This window comes from Scaptodrosophila lebanonensis, unplaced genomic scaffold (assembly GCF_003285725.1).
Source record: "Scaptodrosophila lebanonensis strain 11010-0011.00,11010-0021.00 unplaced genomic scaffold, SlebRS2 tig00000024-arrow-pilon, whole genome shotgun sequence".
NCBI classification, from domain to species: Eukaryota; Metazoa; Arthropoda; class Insecta; order Diptera; family Drosophilidae; genus Scaptodrosophila; species Scaptodrosophila lebanonensis.
In genome coordinates this window covers 6918613-6942615 of record NW_022060538.1, presented here as the reverse complement: position 1 = coordinate 6942615, position 24003 = coordinate 6918613, and the positions used below count along the sequence as shown (strand labels likewise).

Genomic DNA, 24003 nt, shown 5'->3' with positions numbered 1-24003 from the left:
TATTATATACCAACCAATGCCTTACTGTTTTTGCAAGTGTAGTGCAAAAAGAAAGATTTGGCAAATTCACGGCGACGAATAGCGTACTATATGGGAAGTAACGGTTCTTAGCTTCTCTTGTCGTCGTCGCCGCCGCGACCATACAGCTTAGTGTGTAAAAATGTGCTTCGCACTCATAGAGGAGGCGACAAATTCAATAGTTGTGCAAAATTAAAATTAAATTCAACAATTTATTTGCTTAAAACGTGCGGACTTTACAAAAGTGCCATTAAATGCCACACCATTGTAATTTTGGGGTATGTATTGTGAAATTAAAACCCGAGCCGGGAATTTTTTGTGTGTTGTGTGTATGATAGTGCCATGGCCATTCCCAATTCCTTTTGTACGCCCGGTTGCGCCTAACGGCAAATGTAAGTGGGTAGTAAATTGTTGGTAAATTGTAAAAGAAAAACATTTTACATGTAGTATATGACGAAAAAAAAGTGAAAACGGGAGGAGTCGCAGTTGCTCTCATTGTGTGTGTCTGTTGCGACTTCATTGCCTTTTTATTGTGCGTGTGCCTGACTGTTGTTTTTGTTGCTCCAGCGTCGGTGTCGTCGTCACGGTCTTTTTACTATTTTCCGTTGTTTCCCCATGTATGTATGTAAGTTTCACGTCATCTTCGAACAACAACAACACAACACACATACTACTGTTGCTATTGCTAGACCACTTTTTACTACTACTACTATGACATCTACTACTACTCTACTACTATTTTGTTCACATCTACTACGCACAGAGAGTAGCAACGAAGCTCAAGCTCTTCTTTCTGCTTCTTCCCCATGTTGGCTGCGGCGTTCTGCTCATTTCATGCTGATTTATGGTTCTAATAATAGGTTCGCTCAACACACAACTTCCTGTTTCTGAAAAGGATTACACTCGTTCGCACGCACGCCAAAGCAAGGCGCATATACACATACGTCCGCACAAGTGTATCAACACTTGCCAACACATTTAGCGCCCTGCCGCCATTCTTATCGTCCTTCCCCAACCCTCTTCCCCCAGCACTCTCGCCCACAGGCATATTTGTGTTGGGGAACATTTGGAGTCGCAAACAGCAGCCATCACTTTTAAGTTTGTTGTATTAAATTAAAATAATTACAGCCAACGACAAAATTATGGCATGTTTGTGCTCGGCATGCAGTCGGACGCACATCCACATATTTTGGGGTGAGCGAACAGGCTGAACAGACTGAACGCTTTTAGAGGACCTGCTATAAAATTGGTTAATTACAGTCATGTTTGTTGGGGATACGCCTTGATCGATTTACATCGTTTAACACTTCAATGCACCCATTTTGGTTTAGAAAGTGTGGATTCTGATTTGTAGTTTGGGTTCGTTTGGTTTGTGGCTCAATGAAGAAGTGCGTGCAAAATCTTATTAAGGGGGTATTAGCACACTTCACAGAATCTTGGTATATTAATAAACTAAAATATACATTAACATTGTTAATTAGAGCTAAATTTAACAAATAATTTAGCTGGAAATGCGATATTAATAAGTAGTATTAATGCAGTATTAGCTTTGATCGAAACAACATATCAAAGCTGTTTAAATGCTATTTAAACCTATTTTGCCTATTTAATAAATAACTTTAATTTTTATCTTAATTTCTACACCTGGAAATGTTCTATATCTGAATTAAAGATGCTTCTCTCAATGCAATCCTGGCTCTAAAAATTAGTAGTATGAATTTAGGGTTTCAATTATGTTAGGACTTACATTTTGGAAAAATATCCCTCAGTCATCGGAAAAGACGAGATTTTTGTGTTTTGGTCTTTTATCTGATTTGTACATTATAATCAACCGACTTGCTTTCGTATATCTGTTTTGATCATTGTTATATATTTTTGAAATTGTTAATGTGATGTAAATTTAAGCAACAAGAATATTATATCAAAATTAAGTCCCATTAGGCCTTTTACGATGTTAATGCATGTTAGTGCATGAATTCTCGAAACTTAACTAATTTTCTCATTTTTTAACTTAAAAGCAAACTCGACAAGCTGCGCTTGGCCTTAAAGAATTTCAGTACCACTTACGAATATTAGTATCGTTCGACTTTGATTTCATTCTGTTTCTACTTGGAATTGGACAAAGAAAAATCAATCAATTCAACAAAATGTTATGCAGCCACAACTTTAAATTATGCGACACAATTGTACATTATTATAAAGACCTTGTCCCCTATACGGAATTTGAAATTTGCCAACAATTTCGTTTTTATATACTATACACACAGCTCATTCCATTCATCCTTCTTACATCTATATCCTTCTTGTTAGATGCAGTTTGCATATTTTACTAAAAGATTATGTAAAATTATTTCATCTGCTCTCCCCAACAGCAAAAGCAACACGACATTTACATCATTGACGAGAAATAATGAATCGATGACTATTTGCTGCCGCTGACACGGCTGCTTGCTGTCTGCGTTCTGAGTAGTGTCAAATCACAACAACAACAACATCAACAACAGAACGGCGTGGTCCGAGCAGCTGAAACTTTAAAACTGTTTGCCAGCAAGGACGAGGACCAACATGTTTTGTGCCTGAGCCAAACTTTACTATAATCGAACCATCGAACCGAATAGGGCAGCAACAACGACTCGTGTCGAGCGCGAAAGCTGCGCGAAGCGAACAAGTGAGCAAGCGTTGAGCATCTTTGCCAGTCATAGAGAGAGCAACTGTGAGAGCACCAAAGAGCAGGTGTTATAAATTCTTTGAGAGTAACGGGGCGACAAGTGACGACGACAACGACAACGCCATCGGCAACTTGCGGCTTGTGTGTTGGCCAGGATACCGATTGTTGCTGCAAGCACCATACGGAAGTAGTGACATCTGTTTTTACCGCTTTTGCCTGCTTATCCTGTTGAAAGCGGCAGCCGATGCAATAGCCGACACACAACGACGCCGACGACGACGACGCCAACAACAACAACAACAACATTGCCAGCAACAAGGATAACGACGACGGCAACGTGAAATACAAGTGTGGAAATTGGAATTTTTATTCAAAACAATGCCTCTGCTGCAACAGGTATGTAAATAATAATAAAACCCATTCGCACTCAAAGCCGCCAGTAGTAGCAGTCGCCGCAGCAGCGGTAATTGAAGTGCTCACGTACGAGTGCGAGAGCGCATCAGCTGGCAAACCGCCGCCCACTCACCGTCTCTCTCTGCTCTTTAGCTCACCTCAACTGATTGTTTGATTGTACGTGTATGCTTGTGTGCATGAGTATTGGGGTGTCTGTTGTGTGACTTAAGCCCATCATCATTGTCAGCATCATCATCGCGGTGGCGTTTTTCGTTGAGCCGCCTGTTGGCTGATCCTAATAAGATTAGTACTTAACTTTATATGCCTCACAGATATGCCTCATCCTTCTCCTCAACTCTCGCCTCGCCGCTTGTTGTCTGTTGCACATTATGAGCAGTTAAATTCGATTAAACTTGCGGCGTTTGCTCGCCGGCTGTTGCTGCAACTACAGCACCCGCCTTAACACAGTCTGAAGCAGCCACCGCCTTACCAAGTAGCAGTGTCCTCCTTGGTGGCATTGTGCGCGTGTGCGTATAATTTTCCTCTTTGTCGTGCAAAATAGTTGCGTGATTTAATTTCTTATGCTTCTTTTACATTTTTTAATTACATTAAGCGCTATGATTTGGTTAGTCAGGCAGCACAAGTTGCCACTGCAAAACTTGTCATATACAAGTATACTTGTACGTATGTGCATATGCATGTATGTGTGTGTGCGTGTGTGTGTCATAAGTAATGCAGCCACATATGGGGCCTTGAGCTAATTAGTTTTCATACTTGAATGCAATATTTCTAACAGGTTAACCATAAGGAACATTGCTAATTGTCTGAGCTTCAGCCTTGAGTTGTACTTCAAGTTCATTTTGTTGTACAATTATAACAATTATCAATATAAAAAATCTTATTTACTCAGTAAGCAACTTAAAGGAGAAACTAAGACACAGAATGTGGCGACGAAAGAACTAATTCTGTTCAGTTCCATTACTACAAATCTGTTAGTCAGATAGATAAATATATTGTAACGAATTTGACAAACTTTTTTTAAAAGTCAATACTGCGGGCCACATATAATTGCAAGTTTTATTTTGTTTACACTGCCAACTTTACCATGTTTAGGGAATACAATGTGTAAGAAAATGGTTTAATAATGTTTCTATTTATACTCTGTACATGAAATGTACAGAAGTATATTAGGTTTGCGGGAGCTGAAAAATGTAACAGGCAGAAGGACCCACAAAGTTGCCTTATGTGTTCTATACGAGTTTGTTTTATTTTTTTGATTTTCCTCCCCACTTCCCCCTATGAGGGTTTTCCCGATTTTCCATTCGTATAATCACCTATATCTCGGGGACTATAAGACCTAGGAACACCAAATTTTAGTCCAAGATGCCTTGTGTGAATACGCAGAAAATGTATATTTTGGAATTTCCCTCCCTCCCCCTCTTTTCTCTAACTCCCGTAATTCTTGGAATTTCGAACTAAAATTTTGCAAATACCCCCAGTTAGTTATTATGTGTCCGTATGTTCACTATGATAGACCAATTTAACAAGAAGTTATAGCCATAAATATATTTGCTGCTGCAGCGCTGCTCAAGCGCTGCCCGCGGCTGTTATTGATGTTGCTGTTTGCTTGACTGCTAAGATGTTTACACAGACACGAATAGATGCGCATAGGCATTCATACACTCACACAGACGCAATTGCTATGTAAATGTGTAATTATATACCCTTTACGAATACCAAAAAAAGTATTTCAAAGTCGGGACACCCGACTTTAGCTTTTTTACATGTTTTTTACATGTTCTCTTTTAAGAGTCATTAAGATTTTTCTTGCGTTACTAGCGATCGGTTTACATATATGTGAATTATATTTAGCTTACTTATGTTATAATAAAAGTTCAATACAAATTAAGATGGAATTTTCACGAACCACTGCTTCTGACTGTCCACTGCTGCTGAATACTGTTTCTGCTTCTACCAATATCGACTGCTGCCTTTCTTCTTATCTCTACTTAGTGCCGATGCGACAGTCTTTACCAACCAAAGCATCGTTAAAATGTTTTTAAATAATTATTACATTATTTAGCGTTTTTTGTAACTCGTACCTTTGTTTCGTTTGAATCGTAATAGAAACCAAAAGAGCTTATCTAAACTGAGTTTCCTATCAAAAACGTCGTTTACTTATATTTCAAATAGAGCTTGTCTTTTTCTTGCGTATGTACACATATCGAAATCTTAGTTCCTCAGAGTTTTCAAAACATGTAAATGAGTCCAACAAATGATGAAAAAAGTACATGGTTGATAAAATAATTTCATAATGAACTGAAATCAAATTATACCTTTAAAATGCCCTTAAAACATATATCTAGTTATTTGCTCATTTGACTCAAATAAATTTATAATTCTAATTGCCTTGATTGCTCTTTGGACATTGTAACACTTTGTAGACAGTCTATATTTATGGAGCTCCCTTCCACTTTTTTGCTTCCCTGTCAATTTCTAAACTTTAAACCGCACCAAGTGAAAAAGAAATGTTGCCATTGCTTGCGCAAACACACAACCATTGTCGCCCCCAAGCGTTCCAAGTTGACACACACATGACACTCGCCATGAGCATCATCTGACACAACCAATTGCTAAGCCACTGTCACTTGTTTCAGTCAATTGCCATTTGCCACCCGCCTGATTTGCTATGCCTGTGAAACGTCGACTGTCGACCTGGAATTGAAAGCCAGGACCTGCGGCTGCTTAGTCAAGTGGCATGCATGTAATCATTATGTATATTATGGCATCATGGCTTAGCCAGAGCACGCACTCTTAAGCGTTCCAGAGCGTGCTGTCAGTTTGCGTGTCAATATATGTGACAGTTTTTTAAGGCGCCCATTTCCATAGCCATTTTTATCAACCTCCCCAACCCACACACACACCGCTTTGTCCTCCCATGTGCATTGTCATTGTTGCATGCGTAAGCGTAGCGTCTGCTTCGCAGAAGGATCTGGCATCGAAAAAAAAAACCCGGCTAAAAAGTTGCTCATTGTCGTCGGTGGCATGCCTGTCTATTGCTCATCATTCAGGCATTTGACGATGGGACGACGAGTAAGTATGTTAGTCGGTGCAGTGACGAGATGGGGAGCTTGGTACGCAGCTTGACAATGGAACTATGGAACTATAGGAGACAGTGGAGGGGAAGAAGCTTCGACTGCGCATTTGTTACAATGTTTACACAAATATTTAAGGATAATCCGGCGATTTCAAAGGGGTTATTATGCAATTTTTCTTCTCATTTTATTGTGCCCGCAAACACAAAATATAAAAGGAGAAAAAAAAAACAGTCACTGCAACGCAACTGCAAAAAGAAAAACTGATGGAAATAAGTAAATGCAAAATGTCAATTTCGTCGTGTAAGCTGCAAATGCGGATCCTTCCCCTCAAAGCCCAACAGTAAGCATTGTTGTCTATATACAAATGGCAATACGTACATACATTTATACACATTTATTTGCTAGCAAAGTATATTTGTATGTATTTATGTATGTATGTGGTATAAAAATGCGCCTACGGCTCAGCTGGCTGGCATATCGTATTTCATATTTCTACTTGTATTTTAAAATTTGCGCTTCCAGCGTTTTATTTCAGCCTACAATGAGAGCATTGTAGCAATTGCCTGCTGTTTAGCATACCCATAAATATTGTAAACTACAAGTATTTTGGCAAATATAATTGCTGATACATACATATATGTACGTATTTATGTCGGGATGGGTTGTTGTACCGCATTAATTATATTTGCTACCCTCTGAGAAATGGCACAGATATAAGTGCTTAGATACTTTACACATCCATTCCATCATCAAAGCTCTATAAAGCCATCCAATTTCACTTTGATTCCAAACATTTTGGTTTTGTTCATTATAAACAACTTTAATACTGCCTTAGACATTGCATTGTAGATGTATCCGAATTACTGAATCATAAAAAGTTGCATTAACTATAAAAATGAATTGATAAATGGGTTGGTTATGCCTACAGAATTGAAATGTGTGATGAAGCGGATGTTGGTGAAATTCCAGAATATACTGAGCAAGGTCAGCTCATCTTATTTACATAGGTAATTCTAAGCTTTTTTGTCTCACGAAATGAAGTTTAGATATACGAGCGAAGAGACTTGACATTTCTGTAACTTGTAAATTATGTATTTGCTTCAGTTAATCTTGTTTCAGACCTTATTCATCTTTTCTTTTCACTAAATAATATTCTACCAGTACAGCTCGAAACTAACACAGTCATGTTAGTCATTAAACTGACTTAATGATTAATATTGTGAGATAATTTTTTATTTTTTTTTGAATTGAATTGTTTGCAATTTGTAACACCCTGAAGAAAGAATGGTAAGCCCTTCTTTGTAGGTGTACATAAATATGATCGGCACAATGTATCCCACTGTTTTACTTGAAACTTTGCACAGAGATTCTTTTATGACAGTCACAGATAATCTATGAAAAAAAAAGCAAGATATATAATTACAATCACTTTGTAAAGTTTAGTTTATGTAGCTCAGGAATTGATCAAATTCCGTAGCAAAGGGAAAAGGAGCAAAAAGTTGTAAATAAAAGGATGGGCTGATGTGGGATCAGCCGTTTTCGAAAACCGAGAATAAGAATATACCTATATACTTTATAGGATTGTAGGCTATACTTTGCACAAAACTAATATACCTCTTTGCCATTCGTACAGGAAATGAAAAGAATCAATACTTTATGTTCAGTCTAACGTTATTACTAATTATTAATTATTTAATATCTGTAAAGTATTTACTGGTGGTCGAAATGAAATGGTTTCTTATATGTACTTTATAGCTAAAAAGCCAAGTGTGGCTACAACTCTTAACTATGGTACTTTATGGCCTGCAGAAGCTTTGATATAGCATATTTAATTTGAATAAAATGAAGTAGTCTAGAGTCTTCTACAAGTATTGCGTGCTCTGATAAATGCTAGAAAATCACTCTTCAATGTAACCATCATCACAATTTCCATCTTAAATTGTATGCCATGACGTTTCCATGCTGATTAGCTCGATTTGTAACCGCGAATAAAAAACTGCGCGTGCAAATCCAGAAAATGGCAAATGAACTCAAATTATACAATGGAAATGCACAAATACATATTTACTAGTGCTACGAGTATATGGCAATAAGTACGTAGGCCATAGGCGCGGTATAATAATAATAATGCATAAGTGTGTAGTGGTGGGAAAAAAAGTAATACTTACATTTTAGCGTTGTGCATAAAAGCGGCGAAACTTGCGAAGGCTAAGACCATTGGTACACTGGACGAAAAGGATGAGTGGAATGGCAGAAGCATCTTGGGTTGTGGCACTGACGGAGAGGGTGAGGGCGAGTGCGAAGGAGGCGCAAATGGCAAAAGTACAAGGCAGTGCACAATGGCAACGAAAGCGCCCAAAGCCACATCATTAAAATGTCGATACCAAGCAAATCACACGCCATTCCGCCAGCCAGAAGGATAAAAATGCGACGCGTTTTGTGGGTGGCTGGGCGGTCCAAGTCTAGATGGAGCAATGGTGTGATATGTAGCTCCTTCTTCTTTTCTTCCTCTTGTTATAGCCTGTTGTTATTGTTGTTGTTGTTTGGTGGGTTAATGGGCGTAGCCCGGACTGACTCTGCCTGCAATATGAGCCGCTGGCATTAAAAAGTGCAGAATTCAATTGAATTTACTTTTGCGCCAGACAAGGTCTGCTCAACTAGCTCTTAATGTATTGACATGCGTGGGTGTGGACTATACTATATCCATGTATCTATATAGATGTGTATATAAAGAAATGTACACATTTATTTGTATACCCACTGTTATATGTACATATTGTGATGCGTTATCATTAAAAACGAAGCAGCAAAAGAAAACAAGCTTTAAACAAAAAACAAAAAAGCGCAAAGTGGCGGTGGAATGCACAACAACAATAGAAGAAATAGCAGTAGCAGCCGCAACAACAACAATAAACATAAATTCTATACTGCAGCAAGAACAACAAGAACCACACAATGCAAAGGCACACAACACAGTCCATGAGCCGGAGTTGTTTTTTAAATGGGCATGAAAAAGTTTTGCTTTGCTTGTGCCTAAAAAATATACATCATACGCCCCGTTGTGCGGCAGAGGCAGCAAACCTCGCCCAGAAGATAATACAGTGCGGAAAAAGCGCGTGTTTTATTTCCACTTAGCACAACACTAAAGCACACCCACCCAGCCATCCACACATACACACGCATGCTAACTCATACCCACAAACGCACACAAACAACAGTAGAAACTGTTTAACCGCAATTGTTATACCATGAACCCAAAGGATAAAAAGTCATACTAGTTCTTAGATAGGTCCAAATCCATTTATACTTTAGACTAAGTTCTTTGATGTTGATGGAATATTTTATATTTAATTTAGTTAATGAATTAAATCAATTTAGTTAATTAATTAAATAAATTTAGTTAATTAATTAAATTTAATTAATTAATTAATTTAATTACTTTTTTGTGGGGTGGTACAGGGTATTTAAGAGTTGAGCCTGCTCGACTTTAGCATTCCTTTCTTGTTGCTTCTCATTTGAAGCACTTGTACTATCGATGAGCAAAATGTTATTTGATAAATGAGATCGTATCATAACTACTTGTACTGTATAAGAAAAGATAAGCACCTGCCTTGGCATTCTTTCTTATATAAGAATTTTCAGAAAAAGCCCTACTCCGCGCTGCTTGGCCTTAACCTCATATATAAGAAAATCATAATAATTGCGAATGGGTGACGAGCTACATGCTACATGAAAAAAATGAAAAAACGTTGAAAAAATCGTTTCTGCTTGTATTATCGAAAGGAAGAATATATGTATATATATATATATATATATATATATATATATATATATATAAAAATGTTGTGTCGCTACTCGTTTGTAACGGCAATGATGAGCATACTGACTTTAACTGCTCAGGGGTGTAACGTTATTTCTTTTATTGTAATTTCAAGCTTAACCTACAATGTAATACACCGAATTTTCTATGTCTAAAATGTTCCGGCACATATATAAAGTCTCTCTTTTCGCTTCGCTCACACACTTCTAACTCGCTATTGTTCCGCGCACACACCACACATCCGCTCGCTTCGGCTTCTCAAATCGCTCGCCTTCCGCGCACACACCACACGTCCGCTCGCTTCGGCTTCTCAACTCGCTCTCCTTCCGCGCACACACCACACGTCCACACGTATATATATATATATATATATATATATATATTTTTTTTTTTTTTTTTTTTAAAGTTGACCGCCCCCTATATACGAGTATATCTAAAAATCTATCACATGGATAGAAACTTATTATTGGCTCCTTTATATTTCATTTATATATTTAAGTTGTCTGCCCTGAAATGAATTCTCGTAATTGTTGTTGCATTTAAATGGTTTCCACTGTTGGACACAGACACATACATGCTTAGTCTTATAGAAGTAGTATATTGAATGCCTGTTGACGGCTGTTTAAAAACGGGGCGTTTGCGCGCTCGCTTGTGCGTCAGTGCTGCTGCAGAGAAATGGTAGAATGGTGCGGTGGTGTTCCTGAGCTGCGGCGCCTCATCCTCATTCAGTTGAAGGAAATGCATGTAAACTCTGTGCAACAATAACAACGACAGTAGCAGCAGCAACAAAAGCGCACAGAATCGGAAATGTTGCCGTTGAAACTGAAATGTCGCTCCGTTTGCCGTCTGTTTGCTGTCCTCATCGTAAGCGGCACGGGCGCGCTTCTGTCAGTGACTTGCTTGAATTACGATATTGTTATTATTAAATGGATGCACGGGCATGTTGCTCGAGTTGCCGGCGGGGGCAGTGGCTGTTGCAGTGGCAGGGACGGGGACGCATGCTTGATAGTTGGAGAAAAAATGCATTTAATGCCTTGTTTTTATATCGAGTGCATGCATGATGGCATGAAACAGCGACACAGCGACACCCATACTTACATACATACTACATGCATTCCCATAAAACAAACAGACGAACAGACATGCACTTGCAATGACACACACACATACTCGTACAATGCTCATACAAACGTTCTGTCAAAGCACAAATCAAGCATTGCCTTTAGTGGTGTTGTTGTTGTTGCTGCTGCTGCTGATGAAATGACATTTAAAATGCAACTCAATTTAATTTGCTTGCCATTTAATGAAAATGCTAAAAACACAACATCGACATCATTCAGCAACGAGTCATCGGGCGTGGTGGCATCGAAGGCATCTCTCTGCATGTTGCATACTTCGTAGGCGCAGCAGCAATTACGTGCCATTACAGATTGCTCCCGGCAATTGTATCTTACAAATCGATTACGCGCATGCCATGCCGCCGCCGTTTTGCATCTTCACTGCTCATCTGCTCAGCCGGCTAGGGGGAAATCCATCGTGTCGAGTTATGGTGCTGTCTGTGCCCAAAGAACCTTTCCATTTTGAATATTGATTGTCTGAACGTAGCTTGTCATTTCAGTTTTGTGTTGCCATCAAATCTATAAAATGAAAAAAAATATTAATATGAGTGGCTTACAATCATATCGTATGTTGCTATAAATATGTATTTGAAAATTTCGTTCTAATTGCATTTAATTGCTTTCATTCACAACCAGAACTCTTATTTTTATACTCTGTACATGAAATGTACAAGAGTATATTAGGTTTGCGGGAGCTGAAAAATGTAACAGGCAGAAGGAGGCGTGGCAGACCCCACAAAGTATATATATTCTTGATCAGCATGACGAGACGAGTCGATCTAGCCCTGTCTGTCTGTCTGCCCGTCTGTCCGTCCGTATGAACACCTGGATCTCAGAGACTATAAGAGATAGAGACACCAAATTTTGCACAAAGATGCGTTATGTGTGTATTCTATACGAGTTTGTTTTATTTTTTTGATTTTCCCCCCCACTTCCCCCCTATGGGGGTTTTACCGATTTTCCATTCGTATAATCGCCTATATCTCGGAGACTATAAGACCTAGGAACACCAAATTTTAGTCCCAGATGCCTTATGTGAATACGCAGAAAATGTATATTTTGGAATTCCCCTCCCTCCCCCCTCTACCCCGCAAATCGTAACTCCCGTAATTCTTGGAATTTCGAACTAAAATTTTGGAAATACCCCCAGTTAGTTATTATGTGTCCGTATGCCAAATTTCATTATGATAGACCGATTTAACAAGAAGTTATAGCCATAAATATATTTGCTGATGCAGCGCTGCTCAAGCGCTGCCCGCGGCTGTTATTGATGTTGCTGTTTGGTTGACTGCGAAAATGCTTACACAGACACGAATTGATGCGCATAGGCATACATACACTCACACAGACGCAATTGCTATGTAAATGTGCAATTATACACCCTTTACGTGAGTTCGAATACCGAGAGAGGTAAAATCGATCAAATTTTTTTTTTTATTTTCTTAATTTTTTTTATTTTCTATAATTATTGTAAACATATGTACAGAGTATTTCAAAGTCGGGACACCCGACTTTAGCTTTTTTACTTGTTATTTATTTTGAATTGATTTATTGTAACATTGTGTTATTGCATCGCATTTTTATTTAATTTTTCATGTTGTAATCTAATAGTAAAGTTTGAAAGGTTGTTATCATTGCCAATTAGGAAATTAATGAAGATAGAAAAAAATGCAAAAAGCATTTACATAAAACATATTTTTTATTGATTTTAAATAAAGGTGTTGAGTCAGATCTAAACTATTCGACCAACACATTCATTATGAAGAGAAATTTTGCGAACCAATAAGTACCGTTGTCGGATCAAGGAAGATTCAATCGTTTCCAATGGTGACAGTAGGTGTTAAGCTGGATCGTCCATTTAGTTAGGCCTGAAAAGGCCATATAATTCCCTTGGCTTTATAGTAGGTCCCAATCCCTTTCAATCACCCGACAGTATAATCTCAATATTTGGCATATCTGTGCATTCATTTAGCAAGGTTGCTGGACATTGAAGATGCTCTATACTTTTCTTAACTTCCCCACATCTTCTCCACTGATTTAGCAGCAGAAACCTTCAAACGATATTGTCCAGAGTTGGCCATGTGGGCCTGGCTTGAACTGAAGAAAACTATTGGTTATAGATTCCATTCTGGGGGCTGTGTCTTTAAGATACGGCAGAAAACAGCGGGGTGGGAGTACGTGTTGCGAGGCCACTGATATTCTTTTTATTTTCCTGATAGAAACTACAGCAAACAGCGATACGGAAGGTGTGTTTAGACACACCGGCTATAAGTACGTGGGTACAGATCTCTCCTCCGAATCTCCGTTCAATCTTGGATGCACCCCACTGGTTGAGAGCATTGTTTCTTGCGTGTAGAAAACCTTTTCATTCTTATCGTGTAGGAATTCTTACTGTGTAATCCTTTTCAAAGGTTATTTCTATCATGCTGAAAGCAACACACACGTAACCGCATGAATCTCAACTCAAAATACATTTCGTAATATTAATTATATAAGGAAATTAAATAAGAATTTGTGTACACAGCTATTTTGAGATTTTTAAAACCATTGTTTAAACGGTCCTACCTTTAAGAATCCAAACGTTGTAACCGCATTTGTTATTTTCCAAACGTGGATAAAGTTCATCGAGCTGGCACGAAAGAAAACGAAACTATTTAAATAACAAAGAAAGAGATTAATTATAAATTCAAATACTGTAGTCAGCACTGTTTATTAGTACCTTTCAGAAATTAGATTGCATTGCAAATTGTCTGTGCAATATCTTGTTAGCAATATCTGATCCCTCACACATGGTGTGTAAATGTATTACTTATCGATGTACATAAGTAGCATAAGAACAGTTAACCTTTGAGAAAATGTAAACAAGAAAACATTTACCACTTCTTTAAATTTAAGTACTCCCCATGTGCAGACATGGAAACCCTCTCTTGGTCAAACGAATTCAGATATGCACAAGCAGCACACAAGTAACGCTTATCCTTTATAGGCGGCACTCCCCTTACACTTATTACATGTAATCGGCCATAAAAAATTACAACTGTGCATTAACCTCTGCGCTTTGGTCAGCAAGGGGGAAATCGAATCGAATGGCAATGGCAAAGGCAACGACATCGTCACAGTTATCGTCGTCCTCGTCGAACGCTTATCACTACATACCATCAAATTTTAATGTCAAACCCTTTGCCAGAACATCAAGCAGGACACAGTAGCAATATCTAATAAGTGTTGTAAACGATGCAAACATAATAATTTGTAAGACTTTTGAAAGCAGAAACTTGTATTTTTACAAACAGCGACTGGTAAGGATACGAACACACACACACATATATATCTACTTATTCTACTACTTATTCTTATTTCTATAAAATGAGTATGTGTGAACGTTTGTGCTTAGATGCAGGCCAGCCATGATGTCCAGAGTTCCCGAATACCCTTGCTCCATTCCCAACCCCTCCCAAACAATACGATTTCGACGAGGACTACGAGTATGTCGTCAGCCTATCACACATGAAAGTGCTTGCCAAAAAATGCTAGTTGCATAAAATGAGGGAGCAAGTAAGGGACAAGGACAGAGAAGGGGAAGGACTAACCAAGAAAATGCACAAGAAACCAAGCAAAATGGGCACTGGATAAATAACTACTGAGTTATGTGCGTTGGCTGACTATTTGGGCACTTTGGAACGCCAAGAGATTTCAAATATCTTCATGTAGCAATGGCAGCAACTACTACAACAACAACATACAAGTGAATCAAATTTGAAAATCCTTGACGACAAAGTCAGGCTGTGGAATAGTCATGCGGTTGGTTGGTTGGCCTGTCCAAGAGTCAAATGTTATGCGGCGAGTGGTTTAGATTTTTGCTCGTATTCAATTTCTTTAGCTTTGCTCTACTCACCAGGAGAGCGATGGACTGTTACCGAAAAGGTGTTCAGGTTAAACCATACATTCAAGGGTTTATAAAGTTTTAGAGAAAATATTTCCAAGTTGAACTGAATAAATGAACTGTACAGAAATGTATATTACAAGTAGAGACCTGTAGTTTAAAATATAAAGCACCAAAAAGCCCAACTTCAATTTGAAGCAGTTCCAGAATATTTCTACATTGTTATTATATTTAGTATAAATTATTGAAAACTTTGCTTCATAATAATAAATTCGTAATTATTTAACAACCTAACATTTCTATATTCTAAAGAATTTGAACATGAATAATCGTCTCTTATTAATGTTGGTTTTGTATAGGGTCCATTTCATTAGAGAGTTTGAAGGCCAGTACTAGTACTTGCAATGCTGATAATGGAATCCAATCCAAAATCCAGTCACTCGGTTTATCAGGTTTCACAATTAGCTCAACACTCAAAGGTATCTTTGGTTTTAAAAATCCCAACAAGCACTAAACACTGCAAACCTCCCTCTTTATTTTTGCATGAGAGACCATGAGAAATTTTGTGACAATATTAAATAGTTTTCTGTATGACACATCTTGGGTATTCCTCCAATAATCATAATCAAATATCATTTGCCCATTTGAATTTTTTACTGAGTCAGCCTAAGAAGATTTTTTTTGTGACTAGTATTTTTCCAATATTTCTAAAATTGTGTGAAATGAGAGTATTTTAACTTCGTTTGGCTGCAATTGGGTTTCCGTTGTCTCCTCCTTTGACGGCCACCAAAGCTTTTAGTTAGTCTTTTGTGTGACTCGCACGCGGCTGTCGGTATTACAAAATAGCTTCAAGACTATTTGTAATTTGCATTCATTGACGCCGTTTTTATATCGCCCCGAGTTTCTTGTTTCTATGTATAAGTGAGCTGTGAGGGTTTGGGATGTGACTTTCGGTGGAGTGTTGAGGCAGAAAGTGTGAAATCTACGTATATACTATACGTATGTACATACATATATGTGTCAACAGGCTACAATGCTGCTTTTCAGCTACATACTCTTATAGTATGTATGTACGGATATGTATGTATGTGTATAGACTTCCATACTACACATGACTCACGACGCCAGTGTCGGAGCCATGCATAGAAATGTGTGTACGTGTGTGAGTGTGTGTGTGTGTCTGTGTGTTTGTATTACCGTGCTATTTCCGACTTTTCTCGTACCTTCATCAAGTTGTCATTCAATTTTTAAATCCATAGCATGTTTTGTACTTAACATAGTTGTGACAAGATGACAAAAAGTAAGGATGCGCTTGCTAGTTCCATTGAAACTTACTTGCCGCAACTTTGTCGTGGACTTTAAATAGCATTGCGTAAAGTTAGTTATGTCAAGAATAAAGTTGATATATAGTATGTATGTATATACTTGTATAAGTATATGTTTTTTTCATTTAGAAATCGTTTACACATTACACACACACACTCAAATAAAAAGGGAACATGAATGAAAATCTGATACCAATTCACTAATAGAAAATGCTCGAACATTTATCTGGCCGCCCAGTCAAATGTAATTTGCGCTACCCTTCAATCATCCATTCAATCAGTGCTGCCTCAGTCTGGATCTGGTCGGCTTTTCGAAAGCATCTAAAGCCGCACGTACTTGCTTTCACTTAGATGGGCCATTTACTTTCATTCATCGGTAACATTAACAGTTACTTGTTGCCCCACGGCCGTTCGCGGCAGCTCAGAGTCATCATCGTAATGTTTCTCGCACACATTTTTCCTCCTTCTTATTCTTCTTCTTCTTATTCTGCTCCTTCATTCTGTTGCATTAATCCCACGTAATGAGTTGTACGCCATTTTGTGCTAAATTGTTTGGTGAGTGCCTGATAACAATATTTGCACTAATTTGGCATTTTTAAGTGTGCTCCACCGACACTTGATGCGCTTTTAATTGCGCCAAACGCTCGAGTGTACTTTTGTCGAGGCATGTCTGCCTGCTTGCCTGCCCGCCCGCCCACATGCCCTCCTCCTTGCCATCTGGGCGAACTGTGGGTGACGGAGCGTGTATATGTATATACATAGTTTATGTGTGTGGGTATGTGTACGTTGACTTGTGGCTCTTAGACAGCCTCGTGCGGTTTCCAGCTTGCAACGTTGTTGCCTTGTTGCATTGCACTTGCTCCTGCTCCTGCTTCTGCATCGTCCTTGTCGGTATGTGGCAAGAAAACGTAAAAGATAAACGATTCATTAGTTCCTGCAATCATTTTGGTGTGCCTTTAATGGGTGTCGCTGCAATGAAAGACAATAAAAGTTTCGCCCCACCAAACCAATACCTCCATCTCCCTCACAGTGGTCTGGCTCGCCATTCTAACCACAAAAAAATGTATTTTTTGTGGGCTAATACATCAATAAATAATTCGTTGTAAGCTGATCTTAGACTATAATTGCAACGACTGCGTTGTATTTTATATTTAACTTAATGGGAGTTTTTATTGATATCGAATAGTTAAAACATTTTCGAAAGATTATCAATTAATGCTAATAATTACATACTTTTAGAATTTAAAATACTTTAGGTAAATTGTTTCTGCATATTTTCGAAGCTATTTATAAAGAATTTTTTCTATTGATGAAACAATTGTGGAACATTTTGCTAGCTTTTCGATAAATTTGAAACAGCCCTCTATTGGAGCTCACTAAAATGTCTCGTTTCGCATACTCAACTTTGAAGACTTTATAAATGAATTAACCCCAGATTTGTAATCTTCGAAAGGTAAAAGTGTACATTACAAATTCGAAGAAAGTAGGACTTCTTGACCGTCAACCCAACTTTTCTCTACTTTTGTGAAAAATTTCATCCAAATCGGCCCGATACTAAGAAAAGTTATTAGCTAAACAATTTTACTCCAATACTACGCCCACAAATTGCAGAAAGCGGTTTGTGTAGGTACAGGGTACAGTATTTCAGTATTTTTTTTTAAATCTGGACCACAGTAATGCGTAGGCGCCGACAGGAGCAAATAGAAGCGTGCGTGCGTGGGCCAAGTTTGATTTTAACGTCTGGCACTTGTAATATAAGTTACGCCCTCTTTTATTACCATTCAAATTTTTTAACGCCTTTCTTGCAGTACGACACTCCAGATTGCGGATCCGCAGTCAGCAGCCTGTGTGCCTTGAGCGGCGCCAACAATGATTTGTTGCAGAAGCACTCGATTAATTCACTGCTGGAACAACATCAACACGATATGCTGGGACGTCGCAATGATGGCAATGATGGACTGATATCATACATAAATGGTGGGTGCAAATAATGATTTCTTTCTACCTATTCTACCTATTCTATGTACCTACAAATAAATAAATTGATATGGTTTTAGCTACCGATTGTTCTATTTGCGTTACACTGCTACGCTTTTTATATATATTCTTGATAAGTATGACAAGAGGAGTTGTTATAAAAACGTCAGTCCGTCCGTCTGTTTATATGAACGCAAAGATCCCAGAAAGTAAAATAACTACAATAACCAAAATTGGCATCCAGATTCTTCTAAGTTCGACAACTTCCCCGCTATTTGTGAATTTGCAAAGCTTCCGTAATTCTTGAAATTTTTTACTCAAATTGAATAATTGCATCTAATTATGTAATGCTTGTCTGCCTTATTTCATCATGATAGGCCAATTTTTAAGAAAGGTATATCCCCAAATTTAATCTCAACTCGATCTCTGTACTGAACAACCAAAATAATGTGTCTCAAGCTTTTATAGTCTCCGAGATCTAGGTGATTATACGAACGTCGCGACGTTACTGAAAATCCCTAATAGCAGCGAAATCTGTGTACAAAATTTGGTGGCTCTAGGTCTTATAGGTTTTGAGATCGAGGTATTTATACAAACAGACAGATAGGGATGGATCATATGCATTTTGTGGATACAATTACCCCGAACAGCTACTACTAATTACTAACAGTAAACTAATGACGAAATCACTTCTTTAGCGCTTCCTTGTGCCTTCAAAACCTCTTTACAAAATGCACTTTGTTAACGAGTTCATAATACGAATAGTAAGTAGATAGATGTGTAAAGCATACCTCATGACTTTTCAGTTGAATTTAGTTTTGGTCAAGTAGTCAGTCTTATAACAATCAGACATTTTAACATTTTGAAATCGGCAACAACATTATTATTTGTATATGTATTAATTTTCAATTTGCTTAAACTAGGACTTTTCCTTGCATAAAATTCCAAAATAGTGTAAATTTAAATTTGCGAACTTGGTATTTGCGCGTGTTAGTCGACCAGTTAGCAGGAAAGACTATAAAGCGCAATAAATTTTCAAGTATTTGTAAAATTTTAAATAAAAAATTTAAAACAATTAATTAAAACGAAAAAACAAAATTTGATTGTGTGTGCAAATAAGAATACACACGCTGGAGGACACTTGGACAAGAGTAGAAACAGATAGCAAGTCATCTTCATCAGAAGCACGTTTTCAAATAGCTGACCGTTGAGCGCTGAGCATAAACATGTTGAGCATCGAGGAGCTGTTTTTGAGGAGCAAGAGTTCGCTGCCAACAGTGGCGCCCACGCACTTCGATAAGGACATGCAGGAGCATTACGAATTTGGCATAAATGAGAGTGGCTGTGGCAGTAGCTGTGGCAGCGGCAGCGGCAGTAACGAGGGCTTTGGCAACGCTGTCGATGAGGGCGATGGTGATGGCGATGGCCGTGGCAGTGCAGGCAACTTGGCCTACGACAATAATAACAGCAACATCAACATCAATAATGACGACGACGACGACGATGACAACAACACAAACAACAACTGCAGTAAGTTGGCATATATGCCAAAAAGTGTGGACTGTGTGGACAGAACGATGGACGAACGACGAACGACGAACTGAGAGCGACCAACATATTTTCGCTTAATTTATTAGTTGATTTTGTGCAGCAGTAGTTTTGAATATTTGCAAAATACTTGAGAGCAGGCAGAGAATAGCAATCGTTTTGCCCTTTTGGGCAATAGTTTTGATTTATTGACCCACAGGCTGGTAGCTGCAGGCTCAAAGACGATGGCAGCGGAGAGCATGCAAAAAAACAAACAAAAATAATAATAACAACAAAACTATACGATTCACATTATTTATCGAACGAACAACGCTTTCCCCCTCATTGCAGATCCAATCACACTGAACGATCTACTTGGCCTGTGCGGCGAGACAGCAGCAGCAGGAGCAACAACAACAACAGGAGCATCAACAACAGGAGTGTCTACAGCCGGAGGAGTAACAGCAATAACCATGGGCGGCATTGGCATGTTGAACACTGGTAACGGCAGCGGTGGTGTCGGCGGCGGGGCTGGCGCCGGCAACGGTGTTGTTAACCATAATTTGCTGCTGGGCGGCAATTCGATGGGCAACGCTGCCGCGGTCACCGCTGGCGCTGCCAGTGGTATGCCAGTGGGCACCGATGGCTCTATAAACGGTTCACCGGCAGTACTCTATGCGCCCCTAACGCCTAGCTCGACGCAGTCCTCTGCCTCGCCCGGCACACTATCGAGCAAATCGAACTTTGATTTCTTTCAGGTGAGTTCATTTTGTGTCGGCCATTGTCGTTGTGCCGCGTTTGCATTCTGGTCTTTTCTATTATCCTTCTAATTGCACCGAACTTGCACCGATTTCTTCTAACTTTTGGCTTGTGTCTCTGTGACCTTCTCTTTCTTTCTTTCTGTCTTTCTTACTTTTTTTCCTCGCTCGTGGACTGTTCCCGTAAAACTGTTTGCTCGTACTTTATACCAAATACTATATGTACTCGTTAAACAACAAACCTCTTATATGATTTACTCTCCATATCTGTATGTGTGTGTGTGTGTGTGTGTGTGGGTGTGTGTTTTTGTGTGCGTGTATCTGTGTATATTTATTTTAATTTATTTCTTAATTTCTTTTCTTTCTTGGTCTTTCTTTTTTGGTCGAAAACAAAAACAAAATAAAAATTGGTACATTTAGTTTGAAAATAATGCACAAAGTACACCACTTAAGGCTTTCCAAAGAACAAACATCAGCTTCGATTGCTCTGCACCTTTATCGCCAAGTACGCCTACATCTATTTACAATCGCTCCTTTCACAGCTCACCTTTAGTCAGGTAAAATAAACGAAAAATGAAAATGCAGCCCAACAGCTAAACGAATCTGATTCCTCTTACAACCTTCCCGCATGCCCTCACATTACAGTGACAGCAGCAACTCCTCGAGCGGCACTGGAGGCACTGGACCCTCCATGGACTCCATCAATATGCTATATCAGCAAAATTGCTACAACACCCTAAACAATGCAAACAGCAGCAATTTAGGTGTGAATCTACAGAACGCATCGACGCGCTCCAATTCACCGGAGAGCCAGAACAGCAATCAATCAGTTAATGAGCCCAATTTGCTGGATATGATTGTAAGTAATGTAACAAGTAACAAGCTGTTTACTGACAATTTATATCAATGTTGTTTGTTGTGCTTTCAATTCAAAAATTCCTAAACCTTTACAGAATCTGCTGTCTGTGAGCAGTAATAAGTTAGCTTGTGTGCAGCAGCAACAACAGCAGCAGCAGCAACAGCAACACTTACAACAACAACTTCAACAACAGCAGCAACAACAGCATTATCAACAGCAGCAGCAGCAGCAACAACAGCAACAGCAACAGCAAAATGTGTTCGCTGGCTTCAATCTGAACTTTGATCCGCATATGAGCGGACAAACGCCTTCGATTCAGCCGCAGCAACAACAACAACATAGTCAACAACAACAACAACAACAGCAGCAGCAGCAATTCAATAACTTTGATCTATCAAGCAAAGATTGTCTAAACAAATGCTTTAACACGAACGGCCTGGAGAATTTTGCGAGCGTTGACATGGAGCTGGCCAAGTTGCAGAACTTGCAGCGCATCAATACCTTGAAGCTGTTGCAGGCCCAATCGCAGCAAATGCCGCTGCTCAATCAGTTGTTGCAGAGCTATGCTGGCAATAGTAACAATGGCATGAACTTAAACGCATCAGCAGCTGGCTTGGGAACTGGCCTGAATATTGTCAACAATACAGGTGGCGTCGCTACCGGCTTGACCGGCATTGGCCCCGACGGGCATCTAGATCGCGTGGCCAAATATCATCGCACATCGGCTGCTTTGTGCGATCCCACCTGCACCTGGAGCGGACAATTGCCTGCACGCACTCATCGCATGCTCAACTATTCGCCAAAAGTGTTCTTAGGTGGCATACCCTGGGACATAAGCGAACAATCGCTGATACAAATCTTTAAGCCTTTTGGATCGATAAAGTAAGTGCAATAGTTTGTCCTGAAATACAGATACTTGTAGAGAGACAGGGACGAGTTCATCTAATTTTTCACATTTTCATCGTACACAGGGTGGAATGGCCCGGTAAGGAACAGCAGGCTGCACAGCCCAAAGGCTATGCCTACATCATTTTTGAATCGGACAAGCAGGTCAAGGCTCTGCTATCGGCATGTGTTGTGCAAACTGATGATTCAGTTAGTGGCAGCAATTATTTCTTCAAAATTTCTTCGCGTCGCATTAAATCGAAAGATGTATGTCGAATTGTTGTTAATAATCTAAATATTTGCAGCGTATAATTTGAACCCCTCACCATTTCATAGGTTGAAGTAATACCCTGGATTATAGCCGATTCGAATTTTGTGCGCTCAAGCTCGCAGAAATTGGATCCCACAAAAACAGTATTCGTAGGCGCTTTGCATGGCAAGCTAACAGCCGAGGGCTTGGCCAGGATCATGGACGATCTATTTGATGGTGTGCTCTATGCAGGCATCGATACGGACAAGTATAAGTACCCGATTGGATCTGGACGTGTGACCTTTAGCAATTTTCGCTCGTACATGAAGGCAGTATCGGCTGCATTCATTGAAATACGCACCAGTAAGTTCACAAAGAAGGTGCAGGTTGATCCCTACTTGGAAGATGCTTTGTGCTCCATCTGTGGCGTACAACATGGTCCGTACTATTGTCGTGAATTGTCGTGCTTTCGGTAGGTGTTGCCGTCGATTAGTTACGACGCTTGCAGCCTAATTTATTGTACATTTCCTGTTCTTAGCTACTTCTGTCGCAGTTGCTGGCAGTGGCAGCATAGCTGTGACATTGTCAAAAACCACAAGCCTTTGACGCGCAACTCGAAGTCGCAGACTTTAGTGGGTATTGGCCCATCCCCGTCGTCGGTGTCATTGGCTCCATCGACAAACAGTATGCATTCGAATCAGCAACAGCAACAATCAAACATCTATAGTTTGCTGTCCAATACGCCGGGGACCAATTCTTCAGCTACATCGTTCTATAACTACCAACAGCAACAGCACCAACAACAACAGCAGCATCAGCTTCAGCAGCAACAATCGATTTAAGTCTATCGAGATCTGATGCCCAACTACTTTTACTTGTAACCGTTTTACTTCAAATCCAGCGTGAACGAATTTTTTGAATTTTAAGAATTCGCATATGGCTGATTGGAAAGCCAGAGATGCCAACGTTTTTCACATTCCCCCGCTTATAAGTACTTTTAGGCACACTGAAGGCCAAGTTAATTGATTTGCTTTTCAAGAAACAACAACAAGTATAAGTATGCAAACTATTGAATGCAGCTGTCCTCTATTCGATCGATACCCCAGATCTTATTATCATTAACTAACTGTGTAAATTTTATTGTAATCGCCTATGTAAATATGGTAAATATTATTAAGTATAAAACCTTTCTTTTAGGCTAAACATATTTGAGGTTTTTATGCGAACTCGCATACCGCTCAATCGATAGATATATGTGGGCCGATGTACGGGTTTGCAAAGATTAATCCAACTGTATACATTTGTCATACTACCTTTCGATAATCATGCTTACATATCAGCATTGGAAGCTGGCATTCAAATGCTAAACGAAGAGCGAAACGAAAGCAACAAATAATTGTTAACCATAATGATGAAATTAAGCA

At 39.1% G+C, this 24003-nt stretch overlaps 1 protein-coding gene across 2 annotated transcripts; it reads left to right on the top strand.

Annotated features, from left to right (window-relative positions):
- Positions 1–144: 144 nt before the first annotated feature.
- Positions 145–23782, top strand: LOC115620904 (uncharacterized protein DDB_G0283357). 2 transcript variants are annotated; one of them, XM_030514394.1, is made up of 10 exons: positions 145–296; positions 2391–3082; positions 18132–18300; positions 20179–20585; positions 21006–21142; positions 21231–21444; positions 21539–22326; positions 22416–22596; positions 22666–23051; positions 23118–23782. In XM_030514394.1, exons 2-10 carry the CDS (start codon positions 3065–3067, stop codon positions 23419–23421), a joined length of 2604 nt encoding a protein of 867 aa, XP_030370254.1. In that variant the 5' UTR covers positions 145–296; positions 2391–3064; the 3' UTR covers positions 23422–23782. The 2 variants fall into 2 exon arrangements, with proteins under 2 accessions (XP_030370254.1, XP_030370253.1); XM_030514393.1 differs by lacking the exons at positions 145–296; positions 2391–3082; positions 18132–18300 and adding an exon at positions 19224–19830.
- The last annotated feature ends 221 nt before the right edge of the window (positions 23783–24003 follow it).